Source organism: Bombina bombina, chromosome 5, assembly GCF_027579735.1.
Source record: "Bombina bombina isolate aBomBom1 chromosome 5, aBomBom1.pri, whole genome shotgun sequence".
Classification (NCBI taxonomy): domain Eukaryota; kingdom Metazoa; phylum Chordata; class Amphibia; order Anura; family Bombinatoridae; genus Bombina; species Bombina bombina.
The window spans coordinates 454823613-454847492 of record NC_069503.1 but is presented as its reverse complement, the minus strand read 5'-3'; the positions used below and the strand labels follow the sequence as shown (position 1 = coordinate 454847492).

General features: G+C 37.0%; 1 protein-coding gene across 1 annotated transcript in view; it reads right to left on the bottom strand.

Annotated features, from left to right (window-relative positions):
• Positions 1–23880, bottom strand: part of ADCY1 (adenylate cyclase 1) — a 720437-nt gene that overhangs the window by 166899 nt on the left and 529658 nt on the right. Inside the window, exon 7 of the mRNA XM_053715756.1 lies at positions 12107–12248. Coding sequence (XP_053571731.1) covers positions 12107–12248 — 142 coding nt within the window. The remainder of the gene's footprint in view (positions 1–12106; positions 12249–23880) is intronic.

Sequence of the window (23880 nt, the reverse complement as noted above, 5' to 3'; positions counted from 1 at the left end):
AAGGGATGTTGCACAGTGGTGACTGTCCTAACTTTTTTGCAGTGTGTTGCAGTCATCAGATTTCAAATGAGTGTATATTTTCGAAAATACATTAAATTCACAAAGTAAAACATCAAATAATGTGTTAATAATTGGCTAGATTTAGAGTTTTGCGGCCAAAGGGGTGCGTTAGCTATGTGTGTATTTTTTCCCCCGCACCTTTTAAATACCGCTGGTATTTAGAGTTTTCTGAAGGGCTGCGTTAGGCTCCAAAAAGGGAGCGTACAGGCATATTTACCGCCACTTCAACTCTAAATACCAGCAGTGCTTACGGACGCGGCCAGCTTCAAAAATGTGCTCATGCACGATTCCCCAATAGGAAACAACGGGGCAGTTTGAGCTGCAAAAAACCTGCAAAAAAGCAGCGTTCAGCTCCTAACGCAGCCCCATTGTTTCCTAGGGGAAACTCTTCCTAAGTCTGCACCTAACACCCTAACATGTACCCCGAGTCTAAACACCCCTAACCTTACACTTATTAACCCCTAATCTGCCGCCCCTGCTATCGCTGACCCCTGCATATTATTTTTAACCCCTAATCTGACGCTCCGCACACCGCCGCAAACTACATTATAGCTATGTACCCCTAATCTGCTGCCCCTAACATCGCCGACCCCTATATTATATTTATTAAACCCTAATCTGCCCCCCCCAATGTCGCCGCTACCTACCTATACTTATTAACCCCTAATCTGCCGACCGGACCTCGCCGCCACTATAATAAATGTATTAACCCCTAAACCGCCTCAAAAACCCTATAATAAATATTATTAACCCCTAATATCGCTGCCACCTAACTTCAAGTATTAACCCTTAATCTGCTGACCGGACCTCACCGCTACTCTAATAAATGTATTAACAGTTAAAGCTAAGTCTAACCCTAACACTAACACCCCCCTAAGTTAAATATAATTTAAATCTAACGAAATAAAATTAATCTTATTAAATAAAATAATCCTATTTAAAGCTAAATACTTACCTGTAAAATAAACCCTAATATAGCTACAATATAACGAATAATTATATTGTATCTATTTTAGGATTTATATTTATTTTACAGGCAACTTTGTATTTATTTTAACTATGTTCAATAGCTATTAAATAGTTAATAACTATTTAATAGCTACCTAGTTAAAATAATTACAAAATTACCTGTAAAATAAATCCTAACCTAAGTTACAATTAAACCTAACACTACACTATCAATAAATTAATGAAATAAATTACCTACAATTATCTACAATTAAATCAACTAAACTAAATTACAAAAAAAAACAAACACTAAATTACAAAAAATAAAAAAAGATTACAATAATTTTAAACTAATTACACCTACTCTAAGCCCCCTAAAAAATAACAAAGCCCCCCAAAATGCCCTACCCTATTCTAAAATAAAAATTAAACAGCTCTTTTGCCTTACCAGCCCTTAAAAGGGCCTTTTGCGGGGCATGCCCCAAAGTAAACAGCTCTTTTGCCTGTAAAAAAAACATACAATACCCCCCCCAACATTACAACCCACCACCCACATACCCCTAATCTAACCCAAACCCCCCTTAAATAAACCTAACACTAAGCCCCTGAAGATCTCCCTACCTTGTCTTCACCACGCCGGGTATCAACGATCCGTCCAGAAGAGGGTCCGAAGTCTTCATCCTATCCGGCAAGAAGAGGAGATCCGGACCGGCAGACATCTTCATCCAGGCGGCGTCTTCTATCTTCATCCATCCGGCGCGAAGCGGGACCATCTTGAAGCAGCTGATGTGGATTGAATCAGCCAATCAGATTCAAGTTCAATCTGATTGGCTGATCCAATCAGCCAATCAGATGGAGCTCACATTCTATTGGCTGTTCCGATCAGCCAATAGAATGTGAGCTCAATCTGATTGGCTGATCCAATCAGCCAATCGGATTGAATTTGAATCTGATTGGCTGATTCGATCAGCCAATCAGATTTTTCCTACCTTAATTCCGATTGGCTAATACAGGGAGTGCAGAATTATTAGGCAAATGAGTATTTTGACCACATCATCCTCTTTATGCATATTGTCTTACTCCAAGCTGTATAGGCTCGAAAGCCTACTACCAATAAAGCATATTAGGTGATGTGCATCTCTGTAATGAGAAGGGGTGTGGTCTAATGACATCAACACCCTATATCAGGTGTGCATAATTATTAGGCAACTTCCTTTCCTTTGGCAAAATGGGTCAAAAGAAGGACTTGACAGGCTCAGAAAAGTAAAAAATAGTGAGATATCTTGCAGAGGGATGCAGCACTCTTAAAATTGCAAAGCTTCTGAAGCGTGATCATCGAACAATCAAGCGTTTCATTCAAAATAGTCAACAGCGTTGCAAGAAGCGTGTGGAAAAACCAAGGCGCAAAATAACTGCCCATGAACTGAGAAAAGTCAAGCGTGCAGCTGCCAAGATGCCACTTTCCACCAGTTTGGCCATATTTCAGAGCTGCAACATCACTGGAGTGCCCAAAAGCACAAGGTGTGCAATACTCAGAGACATGGCCAAGGTAAGAAAGGCTGAAAGACGACCACCACTGAACAAGACACACAAGCTGAAACGTCAAGACTGGGCCAAGAAATATCTCAAGACTGATTTTTCTAAGGTTTTATGGACTGATGAAATGAGAGTGAGTCTTAATGGGCCAGATGGATGGGCCCGTGGCTGGATTGGTAAAGGGCAGAGAGCTCCAGTCCGACTCAGACGCCAGCAAGGTGGAGGTGGAGTACTGGTTTGGGCTGGTATCATCAAAGATGAGCTTGTGGGGCCTTTTCGGGTTGAGGATGGAGTCAAGCTCAACTCCCAGTCCTACTGCCAGTTTCTGGAAGACACCTTCTTCAAGCAGTGGTACAGGAAGAAGTCTGCATCCTTCAAGAAAAACATGATTTTCATGCAGGACAATGCTCCATCACACGCGTCCAAGTACTCCACAGCGTGGCTGGCAAGAAAGGGTATAAAAGAAGAAAATCTAATGACATGGCCTCCTTGTTCACCTGATCTGAACCCCATTGAGAACCTGTGGTCCATCATCAAATGTGAGATTTACAAGGAGGGAAAACAGTACACCTCTCTGAACAGTGTCAGAGGCTGTGGTTGCTGTTGCACGCAATGTTGATAGTGAACAGATCAAAACACTGACAGAATCCATGGATGGCAGGCTTTTGAGTGTCCTTGCAAAGAAAGGTGGCTATATTGGTCACTGATTTGTTTTTGTTTTGTTTTTGAATGTCAGAAATGTATATTTGTGAATGTTGAGATGTTATATTGGTTTCACTGGTAAAAATAAATAATTGAAATGGGTATATATTTGTTTTTTGTTAAGTTGCCTAATAATTATGCACAGTAATAGTCACCTGCACACACAGATATCCCCCTAAAATAGCTATAACTAAAAACAAACTAAAAACTACTTCCAAAACTATTCAGCTTTGATATTAATGAGTCTTTTGGGTTCATTGAGAACATGGTTGTTGTTCAATAATAAAATTAATCCTCAAAAATACAACTTGCCTAATAATTCTGCACTCCCTGTAGAATCCTATCAGCCAATCGGAATTCGAGGGACGCCATCTTGGATGACGTCCCTTAAAGGAACCTTCATTCGTCGGGAGTCGCCGGAAGAAGAGGATGGATCCACGTCAGCTGCTTCAAGATGGTCCCGCTCCGCGCCGGATGGATGAAGATAGAAGACGCCGCCTGGATGAAGATGTCTGCCGGTCCGGATCTCATCTTCTTGCCGGATAGGATGAAGACTTCGGAGCCTCTTCTGGACCTCTTCTTGCCGGATAGGATGAAGACTTCGGACCCTCTTCTGGACGGATCGGTGATACCCGGGGTGGTGAAGACAAGGTAGGGAGATCTTCAGGGGCTTAGTGTTAGGTTTATTTAAGGGGGGTTTGGGTTAGATTAGGGGTATGTGGGTGGTGGGTTGTAATGTTGTGGGGGGTATTGTATGTTTTTTTTTACAGGCAAAAGAGCTGTTTACTTTGGGGCATGCCCCGCAAAAGGCCCTTTTAAGGGCTGGTAAGGCAAAAGAGCTGTTTAATTTTTATTGTAGAATAGGGTAGGGCATTTTTTTTATTTTGGGGGGCTTTGTTATTTTTTTAGGGGGCTTAGAGTAGGTGTAATTAGTTTAAAATTATTGTAATCTTTTTTTATTTTTTGTAATTTAGTGGGGTTTTTTTTTTTTGTAATTTAGTTTAGTTGATTTAATTGTAGATAATTGTAGGTAATTTATTTCATTAATTTATTGATAGTGTAGTGTTAGGTTTAATTGTAACTTATGTTAGGATTTATTTTACAGGTAATTTTGAAATTATTTTAACTAGGTAGCTATTAAATAGTTATTAACTATTTAATAGCTATTGTACCTAGTTAAAATAAATACAAAGTTGCCTGTAAAATAAATATAAATCCTAAAATAGATACAATATAATTATTTGTTATATTTTAGCTATATTAGGGTTTATTTTACATGTAAGTATTTAGCTTTAAATAGGATTATTTTATTTAATAAGATTAATTTTATTTTGTTAGATTTAAATTATATTTAACTTAGGTTAGTGTTAGACTTAGCTTTAGGGGTTAATACATTTATTAGAGTAGCTGTGAGTTCCGGTCGACAGATTAGGGGTTAATACTTGAAGTTAGGTGGTGGCGATGTTAGGGAGGGCAGATTAGGGGTTAATAATATTTATTATAGGGTTTTTGAGGCGGGAGTGAGGCGGTTTAGGTGTTAATACATTTATTAGAGTAGCGGAGAGCATATTAGGGGTTAATAAGTGTAGGTAGGTAGCAGTGATGTGGGGGGTGGCAGATTAGGGGTTAATAAATATTATGTAGGTGTCGGCGATGTTAGGGGCAGCAGATTAGGGGTACATAGGGATAATGTAGGTTGCGGCGGTGTGCGGTCGGCAGATTAGGGGTTAAAAAAAATTCTTATAGTGGCGGCAATGTGGGGGGGCCTCGGTTTAGGGGTACATAGGTAGTTTATGGGTGTTAGTGTACTTTAGAGCACAGTAGTTAAGAGCTTTATGAACCGGCGTTAACCCATAAAGCTCTTAACTCCTGACTTTTTGCTGTGGCTGGAGTTTGGTCATTAGAGTTCTAACGCTCACTTCAGCCAAGACTCTAAATACCGGCGTTAGGAAGATCCCATTGAAAAGATAGGCTACGCAATTGGCGTAAGGGGATCTGCGGTATGGAAAAGTCGCGGCTGGAAAGTGAGCGTTAGACCCTTTCCTGACTGACTCCAAATACCAGCGGGCGGCCAAAACCAGCGTTAGGACCCCTCAACGCTGGTTTGGACGGCTAACGCAAAATTCTAAATCTAGGCGACTGTGTTTTCAATATAGTACAGGGTGAACTGAATTTTCAAATGAATTTTTTTGCATTTTCCATACTGTCCCAACTTTTTCGGAATAGGAATTTTACAATATATTGCTATATAATTAAAAACTAATCTATATTTCAGCATTAATAACCGTTAGACTATAATGTATCTTAAACAGAAACTATCTTTTGATAGATTTTTACTCAAAAAAGCATTTTATTTTAAGAAAATGAAATACAACATATGATAAAAAAAATAATCTGATTTAAATAATAAAAAATGAAAAAAAATATTGAATGGATTCAGAGATCTAATGCATCAAGTCAATAAGATGTCAGAAGAGAGAATTGATAAAAGCAGTCCTTCTACCCAGAGAGATCTGAGGTCATTCAGAGGTGACACTCTGGTATAGCTTATAGACATAATTTATCACACTTATGTTATTGGGTGACCAAATATGATAGACATGCCTTATTTGGTATCAAAATAATCCTTGTGATGTCCCAAGGGGATTGCCTATGTGGATATATGTACTGGCTATACGTTAAAAATATTATGAGTCATCTTATAACTCCAACGAGTTTTTGTAATGTGTTTTTGGCACGCCATAAAATAGTGATGGCTAGGTTTGTTGCCCACTCTGGAAGGGGCATGTTAAGAAACATGACCTCAGGAAAAATGTATTTAATTCTACATGGGAGACTGTCTACAACAGCATATTTGACAATTCTGCATTCCATCTACCTGGAGCAGAAGCTATTCTTTTAGTTAAGTTATAGGTTCTGTTATTTTATCCTTTTTGTTTTAAAAAACTGTTTGCCGTGTGTATTTGTTTGCACTTTTTTGTTCATAATAAAAGTTCCTTTTTTAAGTTTAAATGGACACTGAACCCAAATTTTTTCTTTCGTGATTCAGATAGAGCATGCAATTTTAAGCAACTTTCTATTATCAATTTTTCTTCGTTTTCTTGCAATCTTTGTTTGAAAAAGAAGGCATCTAAGCTAAGGAGCCAGACAATTTTTGGTTCAGCACTCTGGACAGCACTTGTTTATTGGTGCGTGAATTTATCCACCAATCAGCAAGAACAACCCAGGTTGTTCACTAAAAATGGGCCGGCACCTAAACTTATATTCTTGCTTTTCAAATAAAGATACCAAGAGAATGAAGAAAATTTGATAATAGGATTAAATTAGAAAGTTGCTTAAAATTGCATGCTCTATCTGAATCACAAAATAACAAATGTGGGTTCAGTGTCCCTTTAACTTTGTCTAATATTTGAACAACATTACAGGAGAGACTAGTAATAATAGTACTGTGCTTTTTTAGATTGATTTTTGCTGGGATTTTTAATCTGTAGTCTGTTTTTTTTTTTCTTAGGGTTTCCCATATTATATTGATAAGGTGGTGGCAGCAGCTGAGATAGTTTAGTTTGGGTGGCATTAAATTGGAGTTTGGGCATTCTTTCTAGATCTAGACTAGAGAGTGTTTGTTAACCCTTGCACCCATTTAAATAAGTCACAGGATTGCATGGAGTGGCTAGACTTTGAAAAATTGGTTAAGGTGGAAAGGTTCTGTTAACCCTTTCTGTGCCAAACTGGTGACTAGTACATGGTTGGTTAACCATGTATGTCCCACTGGATATAGCTCACTGGATTCAGATCACTGGCTTTAACCACAGACAGCTCTCACTGGATATAGCTCAATGGACGCAGCTCACTGTCTTAAACCACAGACATCTTTCACTGATTAGAGCACACTGGAGTCAGCAACACACTGCAGGTTAATTTCACTTTCAGTTCCTACAAATATACAGCAGGAGTTGTCAGTTTCTCATCATCAGGCTCAGCACCATAATGACGAAAATCATAGCCTTAATCACACCCATGGTTATATTTTTACATGGCATGGGTGAAATTTGTATTTTTAATTTAGAATTCAACTGATACTGAAAACTGAGAAGCCAGACACACACACACACTTTTTTAGAACAAATTAAGGGGTATATAGATGATGTTGAAAATGCCAAAAAGCTAAGGTCCATAGCAAAATTTTAAGAGATGTTACTTCCTGGCCCTCAGATTGTGTAAGGCACTGTAATGTAAACATCTGATGTAATGATCTTGATAAGGTTTGTGTGTGTGCATTTACTCTGCAGTAAAAACAATGATAATGTAATTTAAAGTAAAATTATGGTCTCAAGGGGTCTTAGTGCCATTACCATTAACACATATACCAAGTAAATGTGAAGCAAGTAGCACTGGCAGAGGAAGCAGGAGGCATAAGGGCAAAGTAACACTGAAAGAAAAACTGGTCTCCTTGCATTTTGGGATGAAACAGGTAAAGTCTTAACTGCAGCAAATACATTATCTTGCACATTTCAGCATTTTGCAGAGAACCTGGCATGATGACCAAAAATTGATAGACATACAGACACCAACATAGATAAACAGACTGCACATACTATTGGTGTATAACATAAAGTAACTGGGCTTATCCTACTACAAGAGGTTTCACAACCACCTTTAATTGCAAAGACTATTTTCCGTGTGTACACTTGTATTTCTCTTGAAAACCTCATCCCAGCTATCTCTGGAAGAACTAAAAGGGATTCCAATCAGAGAGAAAGCAGGAAGCTGGAAGGACATCACTCTTCCCTTGCTGATGAGCAAATTTTTTCTTTAGTGAGACACTGATTTTTTTTTAAAACAACTTTAAAATAACTAAACTAGACACTCATGAATGCCTGCTGTTTAATGTCAAGATCCAGGGTGTCCTTACTTTGTTTTTAACTCACTTGGTGCATAGTCAGCTTATCTTCAGTTTCTCACACCCTCCTTCCTCCCCGCTCCTTCCTTTCCAGGGTGGGCTGAGACCTCCATATCTGACAACAACTCCAGACTCATCCTCTGTCAGAGTCTAACCCACTTTAGGTGGAAAAGTACTATTTCTGCTGAGGGGAGCTAAATAACCCCAGAGCAAGCCACACAGAAATGTAAGCAACATGTGTCCCATACAATGCAGGGTGATCACACAGCTGGACAGCTGACAGGCTTGCATTTAGTATATTGTAGGAAGTGTTACTGCCCGTTACTAGAGAATCTCACTATCTTTCTGTTTAACCAGACTGTGCTCCAGCTCCTGCCACCAGCGGCAGCAGTGTTTACTGAATTGTTTCTGTTCTCTTTCCAGGTAAGTTCCATCTGCAAAAATAGTGCAGGAACTTCGTTCCCATGCATTCCCGCTGGACTTGACCCCTGCACATGAAACATGTGAAATTATTGTTTTGAAGGTTTAATACAACCACAGTGTTTTAAACATAACTGTGTGTTGTGAGTTTTTTTTTTCTTTTTGTCTTAACCCCCCCCACACACACACAAATTCCTACATGACAATTTTCAAACCTGTACAGTCAAAGATGGTTTTCTAAAACTAATTTACGATTTTAGATCCTAAAATTTCAGGGATTAATGATCACTGAAAATATTTACTGAATACCAGCTGAAGTTCAGAAATTGTCATCTGACAAAAATAATAACAAGATTGTGATCAATCTCTAAGTTAAATACATAAAAGAAAGGTTAAGGGTCTTCATCACTGGGAAAAATATACCTCTCTTCTATTAGTAGGCTAAAACTGTATCTTCATGTACCTATCTGTAACCATATACTGCTGGTTTAAGAAATTAAGAGTAGCATAGTGGCTGATCTGGAGCTTAGTGGGTCAAGTGTGGTGGTCATGGTTAGGGAGGCTAAGTGTGGTGGAAGTGTAATGGTTAGGGGGTAAAATACAGTAGGGTAGTTGGTGCTTAGGGGTTAAGTGTATGGGTGTCTGACAGTTTAGTGTGATGACGGGTTAGTAGGTTAATTGAGTTTCTTTGGTAAAGAATGTAAGAAAGTTGAACAAATGAATATTATTCATTATTGTTTAAATTCCCATTGGTGGCAGTTTACTTGTCTTTGCAGAAATACAACAAATTTTGAACTTTTATGTCTTAATTAAAAAACAAAACAAATGACCATATAGAGATGGATAGATATACAAATATATAAATATAATTAATTGTTTTGTAACATGGCATATTTTGGAAAGTTATCATTGAGTTTTAGCAGATCATGTCCGCCGCACATCAATAAATGCCAACAGCATAGGCTGTCAGCATTTATCATTGCACAAGCATTTCTAGGGGAACCTAAAACTACTTGGGGTAGATTGCAGCATCCGCTGCTTGATAAATCTACCCCATATAATCTTCAAATGGCGACTTCACTAGAAGACAGTCCAGCTGATTGGCTCAGATTGGGTCACATGACTGGGACACAGAACATCAGTGACAATGTGGATTAGCCAAAAGATCAGGTGATCAGGAAGACATTTCAGATGAGTACCCAAAGTTTGAATTCTAAGGTGCATTGTAAGCAATATATACAAGATATCAACCTCAGATAGGGAAATTGAAAAGTTGTTTATAACTTCTCATACCATTATATGAATGAACGTTTTTAACCTTCAATCAACTAACAAACTTATGAAACTAATGTCTCATAGAGACACTTAGATTTTAAATACAACCTTCTCAAATCGCTGGCCAGCTTTATTTATTTGACATTATTGGTTCTCTTCCTACCTGTCTAATTGTACCTTTAGTGTAGCCTTCTCTGGGGCTTCCTCAGCTGTTACCACTTTCTGTTGGGGTACCACAAGGCTCTGTCCTTGGTCCCCTTCTCTTCCCAATCGACACACCATCATTAGGTTCCTTAATAAAGTCTCACGGGTGATCTGATCTCTGGTTAATTTTATAAGCGCTTATTGTTGCCACAAGCTCGCGGTAGCAATAACCAGCCACTTGTAATGGCTGATTAATTATTAAGCGCCCGAAAACAGGCAAATTTAGTAGTCCAGTTGTAATCTAGCCCTGTGTGTTTCTTTAGTTTGGCAATTCAATCACATTGAGAGAGTGATTGATTTGTGAGGTGTGTTTTCTTTCAGGTGTTTTTAGAGAAAGAGAATAAGATCATCCTGTGTGTTTTAAGGGTTTTAAAGGCAGCTTTACTTACCTTTTTGATTCTGACAACTGGTTGTGCTCTTTTATCTCCTAGTTGGTGACCTTGTATTACACCAATCAGAAGCTGATTACTTTCCTGCCATAAGCTTCTTTAAAGTCAATCAAGAAAGCAAGAGTGCACACTATGAATAATCATCATTATACTTATTGTTTATTCTGATTACTGGGCATCCGGCTCTTTTAACTCCTACTTAGTCATTGGTGAGTATGGTCTATGGCAAACAATATCACAGGCACCATAGATTATTCTTAGTGGTTTCTGATTGGCTGCAAATAAACTGCTGGGTTGCAAAGAAGGAGAATGCATGCACTGCAACTGGTGATGAAAAAGAGCCGGATAGGTAGTCATCAGAATCACAAAAGGTAAGTGAACCTGCCTTTAAAAACACCTTATTATTATATTTGACTTGTGTGATATGTTGATGTGAGGTAAAAGTAATGTAGAGAAGGGTATTCTTTTTTTACAATGCTTTTCTTTGATTAGGAACTTAAACTCTAGCAATACCATACTTTTTGAGACTGAATTTCCTAGGTTTTTGCTGTTTTATATATATACTAGTCCTAAAGCCCGTTCACAAGGGACATTTATTGCAGTACAGCGGTCTCACCCGTTGCTCTCTTTCTCCCCCTCTATTTTGTACTCTCTCCCCCTCTCTTTTGTGCTCTCTCCCCCTCTCTTTTGCGCTCTCTCCCCCTCTCTTTTGCGCTCTCTCCCCTCTCATTTGCGCTCTCCCCCTCTCTTTTATGCTCTCTATCTCCCCCCTCTCTTTTGCGTTCTCTCTCTCTTTTGCGCTCTCTCCCCCCCTCTTTTGCGCACTCTCTGTCCCCCTCTCTTTTGCGCTCTCTCTGTCCTCCTCTCTTTTGTGCTCTCTCTCCCCCTCTCTTTTGCTCTGTCTTTCTCCTTTGTTTTGCTCTCTCTCTTCATCCCTCTCTTTTGCTCTCTCTCTCCCCCCTCTCTTTTGCTCTCTCTCTCCATCTCTCTCTTTTGCTCTCTCTCTCCCCCTCTCTTTTGCTCTCCCCCCCCCTCTTTTTCTCTCTCTCCCCCTCTATTTTTCTCTCTCTCCCCTCTCTATTGCTCTCTCTCCCCCCTCTCTTTTGCTCTCTCTCCCCCTCTCTTTTTCTCTCTCTCCCCCTCTCTCTATTGCTCTTTCCCCTCTCTTTTGCTCTTTCCCCTCTATTTTGCTCTCTCTTCCCCCTCTCTTCTGCACTTTCCCCTCTCTTCTGCTCTTCCCCTTCTCTTTAGCTCTTTCCTATTTTTTTTTGTCTCTCCCCTTCTGTTTCTATTTCTTTCCCCTCTCTCGCGCGCCCGGCCACACTACCGCCATGCCGACCACACACACTTCGGCCATGCCCATGCTCCCGTCCGACCACGCCCACTTTCGCGGCAACAGCATGTCAGGTAAGGCCAGGTGTGTTTGTCCTCGTGCTGTCTCTACTGCACATGACAGCTTCGGACAAACACACTTGGCCTTTTATATAATAGGATGTATATATAAATTATTATAGATAGATAGATTGATACATACATACACATGCATATGTGTGTAATGCTTGCATTCTGGTGTTTGTGCAGTATGTGTGTGTTTTTATATATATTACATTTATAGTCACTACTTTACAATTTTTATTTCAGGCACAGTGTAAAAGTATGAGGAGAAACATACCTTCCTTCGATGGGATGGCACAATAAAAAAAGTTTCAATGTTATGCTTTTTCAAGAAACTGTTTCTTTCATGACCATAACCTGGTTCAACTTCATAATCCCCATTTAGGCACTCTAAGGTGGTCTTTGTAATGTGAACCTTCCTAAAAACAACAGAAAAATAAACAATGTGATCATTTAGAATCATGTGATTTCCAAAAGGATAAATTATTAATAATGTTGTATGTGTGTGTGTGTGTGAGCCTGTGCACAAGCTCACGGGGTATACGTATATTAGTCTGTAATTGGTTGATGTCTGTCACATGATACAGGGGGCTGGAAAATTGAAGAAAAAAATACATTTTCAGAAAAAAATCTACTGCTTATTTGAAATTCAGAGTAAGTGCTATGGTATTGTCTTTTTATTATGCACTTGTTAATTATGTAATTTTACTGCATTGAGTTGTCCTTTAAAAAATGAAGCTTTATTGGTTGCTGGTTAATTTACTTTTAGGAGCCGAATTATTAAGCACTGTATGATGCCTAATACATGTGTTTCCGCGTGAGCCTTCAGGCTTGTCGGAAACAGCAGTTAAGAAGCAGCGGTCTTAAGACTACTGCTTCTTAACTGGTCCGCCGCCTCTGAGTGGTGGACAGCAATCAACCCGGATAGAAACGATCAGGTTGATTGACACCCCCTGCTAGCGTCTGATTTGCCGTGAATCTGCAGGGGGCGGCATTGCACAAGCAGTTCACCAGAACTGCATGTGCAATGCTAAATGCTGACAGTGTATGCTGTTGGCATTCAGCGATGTCTGTCGGACATGATCTGCTGAGCGGATCATGTCGGACAGACATATGATAAATCGGTCCCTTATTATAAATTTTCCTTGATTCTCCTGCTATACTTTTTTGAAGAGTGATCTTAGTAGGCTCATACGAGCTCAGGAGAGTGCACATGTATTTAGCATACTATGGCAACAGTGTTTACAGCAATATTTGTAGCAATGTTATACATTGTTGCAAACAACTGCCATAGAGTGTTAAAGACACATGCACTCTCCTGAGCTTATCTATATTTACTCTTCAACTAAATATACCAAGAGAACAAAGCAATCTGGATGAAAAATAGTAGATTTTTTTTTTTTTTTTTTTTTAATTGCAAGCACTATCTGAACGTTTTTATCTTGGCTTAACTGTATATTTAATACAGAGTGGGAACCATAAAGGAATAGAATAGGCTGTCCCTGTGTCATGGAATTTTATACTGCATTATATTATTTGTTATCGTACAAAAAGTTAAAATTGGTGACTGTTATAGAATTGTCTTTAATATTATGAAATATATAAAGCTATCACAGTTCTAAAAAAATCCCAGTGACAGGTTGTTATTAGCATTATGCTAATTTAGTAAAACTATTGAAAAAAAAACAAATTTGCAAAACCAACATAACACCATTTACACATAACTACCACTGAAAGAATACATAGGGCTCCATGTACTAAGCTATTATCAAGGTGTTCATGAGCTTTTCTGTCTAAATTTCTGCATGCGGATAGAAGATCATATGTACCAAGCCCCAAAATAAGTGAAAAAATGACTTTAACAAGTATCGAGCGAACTTGTCCGCAACTCTTATGTTCTAGACTTTTTTGTAGCATAAAATTCATCGCTCGACATAAATCTTGCAATAAACAATAATTACTAAACAATCTATTTCTCCACCCGCTACTTTTTCCGCATCTATCTCGTGAATTATCCCTTGCCAGCATTTAGGTGGTGAGCACAATATTAAATAATATGGTCTATTAGATATATGCCTACAAGTCATATAAGGAAGATCAATAGACTTGAATCTTTACTCACTGTTGATCCTGCTAGCCATGGCGACACTTCTTCAACTATATATTCTTGCATATCAGGGGAGACGGCAAAATTAAGAAGCTGATGCCATAGAAAATGTTGTTAGAAGGAGAATGCGGGTACAGTGTGTATTCCTTTCTCGGGTTCATTTAGATGGCCTTTCCGATAGAGAGGTTGTTCAAAGGTTCAGTCTGGATCGTCAGTCAATTTTAACTTTATATGCTCAAATTGCACATTTTCTGGAGCCAGTGATGGCACGTTCAATGGCCATTCCCGGACACCTCAAGTTTCTTGCTGCCTTGCACTTTTTTTGCCACCGGATTGTTTCAGGTCATGTCCAGCTTCATTATTGGGTTCAGTCAATCAGCCTTTTTGCATCATCTTTCAAAAGTTATTGATGCACTCATGCATATATTTCCAGAAAAACATATTCTACCACAGAAGCGTTGCAATCTATAAAGTCAAAATTTTATTGTATGGGATGTATGCCAAATGTACTTGGGGCAATAGACTGTACCTATATTTCAGTAAGACCGCCACGTTTATGGGAGGAGATTTATAGGAACAGAAAGTCCTGCCATTCTCTGAATCTACAGATGGTGTGTAAAAAATGAGAATTATAAGTGTAAGATCCAATTACCCTGGCTCCAGTCAGGATTCTTACATCCTAAGGCAGACTGGACTGTATCAAAAGTTCAAGAATGGAGAGATGCCAGAGGAATGGTTGTTAGGTAAGCTCAAATGGCGCCAAAATTGACATATTTTTAGTTATTCTGGCATAATATATAATTTTGTCAGTTTAACCAATTAAAAATACATCAAAACAATATCCATATTTATATTTAAAAAGTATGTACTTAATTTGTTTTATACATAGATTTTGAAAAAATAATCAAAGTGAAATTAGTAATTAATACAAATGTGATGCTAACATCTACCCTTTAAAAAAAATAAATGGATACATTAGTGAAGAATTATACTGATGGATATTGTTTAATATATGTAAAAAAAATGCATTACAAACTTTGACAAAATATTTAATAAGTTTTTGTATTACAGGGGATGATGGTTACCCTTGTTATGAATGACTGCTTACACTGTATAGTAACCCCCAACTCAGGAAACATATTTGGTTCAATGAGTCATGCAAGACCACCTGGGGTGTAATTGAAAGGACATTTGGATTGCTGAAAATGAGGTTCAGATGCCTGGACAGATCTGGTGGTGCCATGCAGTATTCAACGGAGAAAGTTGCTAAAATAATATTAGTTTGCAGTATTTTGCACAATATTGCAACCAAAAGAGGATACCCCATTGTGGATGATATTCCCATGTCCTTTGAAGATTTTCCAGAGAAAATTTGTAGGGAGACCCCAAATAGACGTGGCATGGCCACAAGGGACATGGTTTCCAATCAATATTTTGACAATTGATTTTGAATAACAATTTCTGTATTGTGTTCTTACAATATGTTACCTATATTAAAAATATTTAATAAATGTTACATTTCTTTATTTTAGCTTTTGGTCTAATAAAAAAAAAAAAATTCAAATGTGGTTCTTTATTTTGTGCAATTTAGTAAACATCATAGTTAAGATTATTTACATTGATCACATACAACTAAATACAGAGTGATGCAGACTTAATTTTGTTACAATAATAGTATACAATTGTTTTTGAAGACAAAACTAATCATAACAACGTTTTTAAACTTTGGTCAACAACACACATACATATAGCGAAGATTTTAATCATAACAATTTGCATATGGTAAAATTATTAAAACAAGTACAATGTTGAAAATTATAATTGACAATCATTCAGTTACAGAATCTTTAATCAATTAGTTATTTATTGACTCATGTTGTAGCACACTATGGAAATTCAATTCAAATAAATAACATTCCAACATTTTTTATCACAATATATTATAAAGTTTTTTTAATTATTCACAAGAAATGAAAAATGTATTCTTTTATAACTTGATTAGTAGTCTTAAAATAATTTGTTAGGTAAAAATGAAGAATAAATATTAGAATGTAAAGAATAAAAGTAAGATATAATTATTGTTAGGATGGATTAGTTGTAGTTAACATTATGGTTTATTATAAGTAATGGGGAAAAAAAAGGAAAATAACACAAATATCTCGTTATTCATTTTATAGTCAAGCGTCAATATGATTGACAAGTATAGTCGTGACGTCAGATACAAAGATGTCCCTACAGGAGCCTTTCATTGCTGGTGAACTTGTCATCCTAGTATATGCTATGGAACGCTATTTTCCTCATCGTATGGGAGGAGTTAGATTGGTAAAGCAGGACAGTCGTGATCATATTATATATGAAATTATAAGAAGGTTGTACAGAGTTTCAAATATTAAAAGGACCAGGCGCCAGTGTCTACGCAAGTACAGTGATTTAAAGCATAGGGAGCCAAGATATTATAATTCTGTTAAACGTCTAATAAAAACCTGTAAGTATAAATATCAATTGTCTTTTAAGTGACAATAATAACTGCATCATGTTTTACCTGGTTTCTGTATTGATACATTCTTGACTTTATGTTGAATATAATCGTAAGTAATAAATATTGTCATTAAATAAACTTATTAGTAAAAACTGAAATATTTAGTAACTATCAGGTAGATTACGAGTTGTGCGTTCGTGTTTTAATGCTGAAAAAAATGGTGATTTCAGCATTAAAACAGCAACGCAGCCATTACGAGTCTTGTCGGTATAGCTGTACCGCAAGCCTTTTAGTCTGTAACGCAAAGTCAGTCCGGCACTCCAAAAAATGACGTTTTTCATGAGATTCCCATAGCGCTGCCATTACGAGTTGTGTGGTGAGGCTAAAAAGTTTGCGTTACACCCTATAATGACAAGTTCCGTACCGCCATCTGAGAGCAGTAGTTGTGAGTTTTACTCAACAAAACTGTTACATAAAACTCATAACTAAACTGTTACAAAGTACACTAAACACCCATAAACTGCCTATTAACCCCTATACCAAGGCCCTCCCGCATCACAAACACTATATTAAACTTATTAAACCCTAATCTGCCGCTACCGACATCGCCGCCACTAATAAAACTTAATAATCCCTATTCCGCCACTCCCCGACATCGTCGCCACTATACTAAAGTTATTAACCCCTATTCCCTTGCACCCCAAGATTGCCCACAGTATAATAAATATATTAACCCCTATTCCGCCACTCCCTGACATCGCCGTCACTAAATAAAGCTATTAACCCCTAAACCTCTGGCCTCCCACATCACTACCACTAAATAAACCTATTAACCCCTAAACTGCCAGCCCCCCACATCGCAACAACCTAAATTAATCTAATAATCATTAAACCTAACCCTAACATCCCCTAACTTTAACATAATTAAAAAAAGAGCTAAATTAAAGTTACAAGTATTAACTAAATAATACCTATTTAAAACTAAATACATACTTACCTGTGAAATAAAAGCTAAGCTAGCTTCAATATAACTAATAGTTAGGTTTTATTTCACAGGTAAGTTTTGTTTTTATTTTAACTAGCTAGACTAGTTAGTAAATAGTTATTAACTATTAACTAACTACCTAGTTAAAATAAATACAAACTTACCTGTGAAATAAAACCTAAGCTGCCTTACACTAAAACCTAACATTACAAAAATAAAAACACTAAAATTACAAAAAATAAAAAAACTACCATTACAAAAAATAACAAACAAAATTATCCAAAACAATAAAAATTATTCCTATTCTAATACCCTGTTTAAAAAATAAAAAAACCACCCCAAAATAAAAACCCTAATCTATAATAAACTACCAAGGGCCCTTAAAAGGGCCTTTTGTAGGGCATTGCCCTAAAGAAATCAGCTCTTTTTCTACAAAAGAAAAATATACACCCCCTAACAGTATACAAACCCCCATCCCCCAAACCCACAAAATAAAGTAAAAACCTAATCTACCCATTGCCCTGAAAAGGGCATTCAGCTCTTTTGCTGCCCTTAAAAAATAAAAAATGGCTATTCTAAAAAAAACAAAAACATCCCAAAACGAAAAAAAAACCCACATTACACAAAATAACGAATTATCCAAAATAATAAAAATGAATCCTATTCTAAAAAAAAACACCCTAAAATAATACAACTAATTATAATAAACTACCACTAGCCCTTAAAAGAGCCTTTTGTAGGGCATTGCCCTAAAGAAATCAGCTCTTTTTCTAAACAAAAATACAAAGACCCACTAACATTACAAACCCCCACCCCCCCAAACCCAAAAAAATAAAAAAAAAATATCTAAAAAAAAACTAATCTACCCATTGCCCTGAAAAGGGCATTTGTATGGGAATTGCCCTTAAAAGGGCATTCAGCTCTTTTAAGAAATGCCCAAACCCTAATCTAAAAAAAAAAAACACCCCAAAAAACCATAAAAAAAACTAACACTAACCCCTCTTTAGGTACTCACAGTTGCTGAAGTCCCGCTTGAACGATCTTCAACCCGGCGGCTCAATCTTTAACCATCACAGGACCAGCATCTTTTTCATCCCTGCGGAGGCAGAGTGGTTGATGCGCAGAGGTCCAGGCGGAAGTCCATCAATCAAACGTGGAGGTCCTCTTCATGCGATCGACCGCCACACACTGCGGATTCAAATGCAAGGTACCCTATTCCTATTGGCTGAAAAATTTAAATCAGCCAATAGGAATTAGGGCTGCTAAAATCCTATTGGCTGTTCAAATCAGCCAATAGGATTTAAGCAGCTCTGAGTACCTAAAGAGGGGTTAGTGTTAGGTTTTTTTAAGTTTTTTGGCGTGGGTTTTTTTTTTTTATTAGAGTTTAAGCATTTCTTAAAACAGCTGAATGCCCTTTTAAGGGCAATGCCCATACAAATGCCCTTTTCAGGAGAATGGGTAAATTAGGTTTTTATAGATAGTTTTTTTTTATTTTGTGGGTTTGGGGGTGGAGGTTTGTAATGTTAGTGGGTCTTTGTTTTTTTGTTTAGGAAAAGAGCTGATTTATTTACTGATTTATTTAGGGCAATGCCTTACAAAAGGCCCTTTTAAGGGCTATTGGTAGTTTATTATAGATTAGGTTTCTTTTATTTTGGTGTGGGGTTTTTAAAATGGGTATTAGAATAGGAATAATTTTTATTATTTTGGATAATTCGTTTGTTATTTTGTGTAACATTGTTTTGTTGTTTTTGGGGTGTTTTTCTCTTTAGAATTGTCATTTTTTATTTTTAATGAACAGCAAAAGAGCTGAATGCCCTTTTTAGGGCAATGTCCATACAAAAGCCCTTTTCAGTAAAAGGGTAGATTAGGTTTTACTTTATTTTTTATTCTGTGGGTTTGGGGTGGGGGTTTGTATACTGTTAGGGGGTGTTTGTTTTTCTTTTGTAGAAAAAGAGCTGATTTCTTTAGGGTAATGCCCTACAAAAGGCCCTTTTAATTTATAAATTAGTTTTTTTTTATTTCGGGGTGTTTTTTTTATTTTTTTAAACAGGGTATTAGAATAAGAATAATTTTTATTGTTTTGGATAATTTCATTTGTTATTTTTTGTAATGGTTGTTTGTTTTATTTTTTGTAATGGTAGGTTTTTTTATTTTTGTAATGTTAGGTTTTAGTGTAAGGCAGCTTAGGTTTTATTTCACAGGTAAGTTTGTATTTATTTTAACTAGGTAGTTAGTAAATAGTTAATAAATATTTACTAACTAGTCTACCTAGTTAAAATAAATACAAACTTACTTGTGAAATAAAAAAAAACTAAGCTAGCTACAATATAACTATTAGTTATATTGTAACTAGCTTAGGTTTTATTTCACAGGTAAGTAGGTATTTAGTTTTAAATAGGTATTATTTAGTTAATAATTGTAACTTTAATTTAGCTCTATTTTAATTATGTTAAAGTTAGGGGGGTGTTAGGTTTAGGGTTAGGTTTAGGGGTTAATAGTTTAGTTTAGGTTGTTGCGATGTTTGAGGACAGAGGTTTCGGGGTCAATCGCTTTATTTATTGGCTGCGATGTTGGGGAGCGGCGAAATAGGGTTTAATATCTTAATTATAGTGTGGGCAATTATGGGGTGCGGGGGAATATGGGTTAATAACTTAAGTATAGTGTTGGCGATATTGGGAGTGGCAGATTAGGGGTTAATAGATTTCTTTTGGTGTCAGCAATGTCGGGAGTGGCAGATTAGGGGTTAATATGTTTATGTAGTTGTCAGCGAAGTCGGGGGTAGCAGATTAGGGGTATTTAGACGTGGGGTTTATGTTAATGTGTTAGGATTAAACATAACTTTTTTTCCCCTTAGACATCAATGGGGTTACGTTATGGAACTTTTTCATTCTGCGCTTCAGGTGTTAGTTTTTTTCTAACCCTCTCTCCCCATTGATGTCTATGGTGAAAATGTGCACAAGCACGTCAAAGGAGCGCTTGTATTTTGTGAGGTATGGAGCTCAATGCAACCATATCGCACGCACAAGCCGACTTTTCAAAAACTCATAATGGCAGCGCTATGGAGGGAAAATATGAAATAACGCAACTTTTGTCACGTTCGTTAACTACCCTCTATAGCGCAAAACTTGTAATCTAGGTGAATGTTAGTAATCATGCAAAAAATTAAAATGGTAAAGGGATAATAAACACTAATCTTCTATTTACTGATTGAGACAGAGAGGCCTATTTATGAAATGTCTGTCGGACCTGATCTGACAGTGCGGATCAGGTCCGACAGACATCTCTGAATACAGAGAGCAATACGCTCTCTGTATTCAGCATTGCACCAGCAGCTCTTGTGAGCTTCTGGTGCAACGCCACCCCCTGCAGACTCGCGGCCAATGGGCCGCCAGCAGGGGGTGTCAATCAACCCGATCGTACTCGATCAGGTTGAATTCCGATGATTCCTGTCCGCCTCATAGCAGGTGGACAGGGTTATGGAGCAGCAGTCTTTAGACCGCTGCTTCATAACTGGTGTTTCTGGCGAGCCTGCAGGCTCGCCAGAAACACGGGACCTCAAGCTCCATACGGAGCTTGATAGATAGGCCCCAGAACATGTAATTGTCTATAACATTGACCTTTATAGTGATACAAAACCCAAGATTGTTATTTAGTGATTCAGATAGAGCAATTAAATTTTAAGTAACTCTCTAATTTACTCCTATTATCAATTTTTCTTTACATAGTAACATAGTAACATAGTAGATAAGGTTGAAAAAAGACTGAAGTCCATCGAGTTCAACCTATACAAATCTAAAATACTTACAAAAAGCTCCAGTTAAGCTTAAATAACCCCATTAAAATGTGACCCATTTAATACTAGCAATCATATCCATGAATTTTGTTTATATACAGAAATTTATCCAGACTATTTTTAAATGTATCTATGGTATTGGCATTCACTACCTCCTTTGGTAATGAGTTCCACAATTTTATTGCTCTTACAGTGAAAAAACGTTAAGATTAAATCTCCTTTCCTCCAACCTTAAATTATGACCTCTTGTCAGAAACAATTTTCTTGGAATAAACAGAGCTTCTGCCATCTCTGTATATGGGCCTTGAATATATTTATATAAAGTAATCATGTCACCTCTTAAGCGCCTTTTTTCTAAAGAGAACAGACCCAGTTTGGCTAGCCTCTCCTCATAGGTTAATTTCTCCAATCCCCTTATTAGCTTTGTGGCCCTTCTCTGAACTTTTTCTAGTTCTGCAATATCTTTTTTAGCAATCAGTCCCCAGAACTGCACTACAAACTCAAGGTGAGGTCTTACCAGGGCTTTATATAATGACAGAATTATGCTTTCCTCCCTTGAATCAATGCCTCTTTTAATACATGCTAGTATCTTATTAGCCTTTGAAGCTGCTGCCCTACATTGTGCACTCATCTTTAGCTTGTTATCTATTACTACTCCCAAATCCCTTTCCTCCTGTGTTTGGCTAAGTCTTGCCCCATTTAAAAAATACGTAGCCTGCTTATTTTTACTTCCAAAATGTAGAACCTTGCATTTTTCCATATTAAATCTCATTTTCCATTCACTTGCCCATAGTTCTAATTTTAGCAAATCCATTTGTAAAGAGAGTTCGTCCTGCTCTGACCTAATGACCTTACTTAACTTAGTATCATCTGCAAAAATAGAGATGTCACTATTTAATCCTTGCTCCAAGTCATTTATAAAAATATTAAAAAGAACAGGGCCCAGTACTGATCCCTGGGGGATGCCACTGATTACCTTTGTCCAATCTGAGTATGATCCATTTACTACTACTCGTTGCTCCCTATCTTTTATCCAGTTATTCATCCATGAGCTAACATTTTCAGCTATTCCCAATCCCTTAATTTTGTGCATTAATCTCTCATGTGGCACTGTATCAAATGCCTTTGCAAAATCTAAGTATATCACATCAACTGATTCCCCTTTATCTATATTTTTACTTACTTCCTCGTAGAATATAATTAGATTAGTTTGACATGATCTATTTCTCCTAAAGCCATGCTGATTAGAACTCATAATCTTGTTTACACGAATATGCTCATCAATATAATCCCTTATAATCCCTTCAAATATCTTCCCCACTATTGATGTCAGACTAACTGGTCTATAGCTCCCTGGATCTTCCCTGCTTCCCTTTTTGAAGAGTGGCACCACATCAGCTTTACGCCAATCCTGGGGTACCATGCCTGAGGATAATGAGTCTTTAAAAATTAAGAGTAAAGGTTTGTCTATAACAGTGCTAAGTTCCCTTAACACCCTTGGGTGTATTCCATCTGGGCCTGGAGTTTTATTTACCTTAATATTTTCCAGTTTTTTCCTGATATCCTCTAAACAAAACCCAGTTAGTGGTATGGACTGGCATGTTCTATTTCGTTCCAAAGTATCATTCAATGGTTCCTCTCTTATGTATACTGAAGAAAAAAACTGGTTTAGTACCTCAGCCTTCTCCCTGTCATTATTTATCATGCTACCCTCCACACATTTTAATGTACCTATATTATCCTTTTAAGATTTTTTGCTATTTATGTACTTAAAGAACCTTTTAGGGTTAGACTTAGAATCCTTGGCAATTAATTTTTCATTTTCAATTTTGGCTAATTTGATTGCTTTTTTGCATGCTTTGTTACATTCCTTATTAATATTGTATGCTGAGTCTGTACTATTTTCTTTTAATAATTTAAATGCAGTACGTTTTTTCATAATTTCTCTTAACACATTTTTATTTAGCCATAACGGCTTAGTTTTTTTTATTTTTATTTTTATAACCATATGGTATGTGTTGATATGTATATTTATTTAACAAATTTTTAAATATTATCCATTTATCCTCTGTATTTTTATTAGAAAATGCATTGTCCCAATTTATATTATTTAATGATTTCCTTAAATCGTTGAATTTTGCTTTCTTGAAATTAAAAGTCTTAGTTAAGCCTTTAAAACACTGCATATGAAAAGAGATTTCAAATGTGACCATGTTATGATCACTGTTACCCAAATGTTCTTTAACTTCTATGTTTGATATTATATCTGTATTGTTTGATAGCACTAAATCCAACATAGCTTTACTCCTAGTTGGCTCCTCTATTAATTGTGACAAGAAGTTATCCCTGAGAACATTAAAAATCTATCCCCCTTAGCTGAATTACTAGTTTCATTGGCTCAGTTTATATAAGGGTAGTTAAAATCTCCCATAATTATAGCACTGTTATTAGCAGCCTTACCTATTTGGATAAGTAGTTGAGTTTCCTCCGGGTCGCTAATGTTGGGAGGCTTGTAGCATGTTCCTAGTAATATTTTTTTAGGATTTTTCCCCCCACTCTTTATTTCAACCCACAGGGTCTCTACATTGTCACTTGTATCATAAATATATTCCCTTATTGTAGGTTTAAGGTTAGGTTTAATATACATGCAGATTCCTCCACCCCTTTTATTATTCCTGTCCCTCCTA